The sequence below is a fragment of the Saccostrea cucullata genome, unplaced genomic scaffold (assembly GCF_032062105.1).
Source record: "Saccostrea cucullata isolate Sc308-1 unplaced genomic scaffold, CSIRO_AGI_Scuc_v1 ctg110, whole genome shotgun sequence".
NCBI lineage: Eukaryota > Metazoa > Mollusca > Bivalvia > Ostreida > Ostreidae > Saccostrea > Saccostrea cuccullata.
Window position 1 is genome coordinate 834,239 of NW_026939674.1, and position 4,039 is coordinate 838,277.

At 30.8% G+C, this 4,039-nt stretch overlaps 1 protein-coding gene across 1 annotated transcript; it reads left to right on the top strand.

Annotated features, from left to right (window-relative positions):
- Positions 1-629: 629 nt before the first annotated feature.
- Positions 630-3,827, top strand: LOC134253590 (uncharacterized). Its single transcript, XM_062736141.1, has 4 exons — positions 630-726; positions 814-882; positions 3,078-3,239; positions 3,545-3,827. Exons 2-4 carry the CDS (start codon positions 837-839, stop codon positions 3,820-3,822), a joined length of 486 nt encoding a protein of 161 aa, XP_062592125.1. The 5' UTR covers positions 630-726; positions 814-836; the 3' UTR covers positions 3,823-3,827.
- Positions 3,828-4,039: the final 212 nt, after the last annotated feature.

The window sequence follows — 4,039 nt, forward strand, 5'->3', positions numbered from 1 at the left end:
TAAACTTTCTACTTTCTGAAAGTAGAAAATATGAGATTATTTGCTGCAACTAGATAATTTTTGTTTAAATGACTAATTAAATGACATTTTCAAATCTTTTACTTATTCAATATTACTTTCACAAATATCTTTTAAAAATGTATTTCATTTTTATGGTTTCCCTTATGTCTCTGAGTGTACGTGGAGATTTCTTTGCACCTATTTCGTATTGTTTAATGGACTTTTGAGCTTAAATACTGTTTGTTATCTCCATATGTTTCATTTAGCCTTGTATTGTTCTTATCCATTTTAAATTAAATTTATTACTTTTAATTGTTTTTAACATATGGTATCAAACTAAAAATAAATAAATAAATATTGTTGAATGTGCAATAAAAGAAAAAGCGGTAACCATTCAAACTTTTCTGTTCAAAAATTGAAACGAAATGATTTAGCCAAGTTTTGAATTCGTCAGTGATATTTTCGTTAGAAGAGGTGATATTCTGCACCAAATATCACGCATGAAACTCACTTGTTTTTGTATCATATATTTTTTTTCTAAAACGCAACATTCTATTGTGCGTTTTATGTACTTGCACATAGTACTGTAAATAATAAGTGAAACTTAAGAACATTCCCACAACAATGGCCGCTCATTATACTTCCTATTATTTCTGCTTGACTGAATTACAACTGTTTTACAACTCGTCCTAGGAATTCCACGTATTTAACAGTCTAATTATACCTGTATGTGTTGTCTCTATAAATTTTGCCTCAGGCTGGAAATGTTTCTTATTTTCGATCATAATCTAATATACTAATGAATCATTGTAGTGTTGGTGAATAGAAAGTAGAATATGGATGACGGATTTATGATTGGATTTTTATTGTCTCTTTCTTTAAGTAAGTAGCAGATTACATCAGACTTTTTTTATAAGAAAGTATACCACATCAGGTTTGGGGGTTGGAACATACGTAAACGTTTGTGTTTTAATCCGCTAGCTTAACATGGTAGCTAAAAACTACTTATTTACGTACACAATGTATAAGAAAAAACTTCATAGTTATACAATACATTACATACATGGTAATGGCAAATGTTGTATATGAGCAAGGCGTAGTTCAGTTAGTTGAAATTGCGAAAGGGCAAATTGATTTGTTCATCATATTAAAGGTAAAATATACAAAAACATATATACAATTTTGTTAGATATACGTTTCAGATTTATTTAATGTTAAATCGAAAATGCTTCATATGAAAACAATCTTAGACTTTCTAACATGCATATTTATTTAAAAAACAATGTAACCCAAATAAGCACATCAACAGTTGTTTTTTAATGTCGTAAACGTCACGACAGCAGGGAAATGAGTTTATTTGAAGATAGCTTCTGGCTTAAAATAACTTACTAAGAGTAAATAAAGCTTCTAATTTTAATTTTGTCACACTAAACGAAGTCAAGGCACATTTACTTGTTTTCATCGATCGCTTTTACGATCCTATTGAAACCTAAGCATAATAATCACAAATGAAGTTGTACACTCACACTTGCTAATTTCGGATTAGATACTGTGCACATAATCTGAATGTTTGCAATTTAAGGTTTTCTTGTTCCGTTAGATTTTACAGCAATTTGATTGACTGATTACTCTTTAACGCCGAGTCGGCTATATTTTAGCCATATTTCGACGGAGCAGCAATTCAAAATGTAGCAATTTGAAATTTTATTTAAATTTTGCTCTCGTTTGTACAAGTTTTAGACGAAAACCTTCAAAACTTCCACAATTTTGGAAGCAAATTATGACAAAGTTGCACGATCGTTGAAATTAACTAATTAGTATTTCTTATCAAGAAAAAGGAGCGTTTAATCATATGTAAAAAAAAAAATACTTATCCGTAAGGAAAGTTAAAATACTCATACCCAAGGTGAGTTCCTCACAGCTGACAACTTTGCTGTAAATATATTAAAAAGGAGAACAAAAGGTAATTTTGAAGAAAGGGAATATACAGTGCACAGCCATGTCCAATTTTGCCAGAACTCATTCAGTTTTATATTGACTAAATCCAAAAATACTTTGGAAACACTTTAAAAGAAATGTAGCTCATTTAGATCAGTCGTGATGAATGCTTTCCGTAAGTACATTGTGTATTACCTCAAAAAAGACAGCTTGTACATTGAGTTGTTTTGGTCTTGTGTAAAGGCCACATCAAACAGCAAATACATTGAAGGATTAAATGAAATAAAGAAACTAGCGTTTATTTTTTGTTGTATTTTGTATTTTTGATGACCTGTAGCATGACTATATGTAACTGAACTACACTTGTTTCAACATACAGTGTATGTGTACTGTTTTACTATCTTAAGCAAAATGAATATGCACGTGACGAAGATATTCTTTATTAATAGTTCTTACTACATGTAAGATTATCAAAGCTACATTTATGTTTGAATTTTCTTAAAATTTTATTTGTTTAAGTTTTAGAGATCAGAGTGATGCAAACTACACCCATCTACAGATCATACTTGCGTCTCTTTCTCCATAAATTTGAAAACATCGTTCATAGTTTTTTAAAGTAAATTTCACAGCATATTGACAAGGAGTACACGGCAGGTTTGACCGGTCGGCAGGGGATGCTCACTACTCCATGGCACCTGATCCCACCTCTGATGTTTTGGAGGTCCGTGTTTGCTCTACTCCTGTTTTGTATTGTTTTGTGGACTTTTGATCTTGAATACTGTTCGTTATCTCCATATGTTTCATTTGTTGAATTAAAAGTCTGCATTGTTGCACTGGTTTATTCATTGTACGTAAATATTTTCTTCTATTTCCAGTATGTATTAAAATCAAGAGAATTCGCACTTAGTGTAGAAACTGTCTAATTTGAACAGACTTGATTTCCATTAAATAAATAGGGATGACGCAATATTTCTTCATTATTCAACAGAATAAAAATTAAATTATCCGTCAGTGAACAAGTGTGCAGATGAGATTGTGGAATACAAAATGCGGAATGGATATAATCTTTGTTTTAAATATGTTTTGAAGTACAAATATTTTAAGCATTTGCACCTACATGTATCTCTCTCTATTTTCAGTATGTTTTGTCAATGGACTAGCATGTTACAGTTGCTCGTACATTACTAATGACGTTAAGCTTGGTTACGAATGTGTGAACGCTCCGGCTAACGTTACCACCGCCAACACTGTTCAGTGTGCCAACGATAGTTTCTGTTATACTAGAATACAGTACAATAAGAGTGAGTTATGCACTTATCTCAAGTAGAATTGGGATAAAGATGTTGTAAACTGGTAAAATATTAAATTAATCCCTTTACTATTGCATTCGCTTTAATTCTAAACTGTGTGTGTACAAATACTGCTTTTTTGAAAAACCTATCCTTCAAAATGATTAAAATTTGCTTTTTTTTTTCTTTTTTTTCTTTTTTTATTTATTTTTTTACAATTTTTAAACGATCAACTCAAATGATTAAAATTTTCTTACTTTTTACATTTGTTTACAATTTTTGAATGATCGACTGTTCGATATTTTCTTTTACAACAGATACCCTGGAGGTTCATTCCATTACCAGAGGATGTGGAATAAGCGCTTCCCTGGATTGTGGCAGGAACTGTTGTTCCACTGACAACTACTGGCACACTTGTTTAACAGACTGCCTCGCTGATAATGAATTCTGTAACGACAAAGACAAGTCGAGGTACACTGCTGGAACGACCAACCCATCTATCAGAAATCCCCGAAGTTCTTCCGAAAAATTCCATAATTCCATATCTGAACTGATGTTTACTTTATTCATATCTTTAACATTAAAATTTTTATAACTCTTTTAAAATTCTTTCATTTTTGTACATATATAGACATTATGTCATATATTTTTTAAATATTCTAGAAATGTTTCAATTGATATTTATGCTCCAATTAATTAATATTTTTAGATTTTTTTACATTTACTCCGTAGACTTTACCCCTAAAAATGAAGATATTTTAAGAGGTCTAGGTAAATCGACTTTATTTTTCGTCTGGAAAAAAACCCGCGGA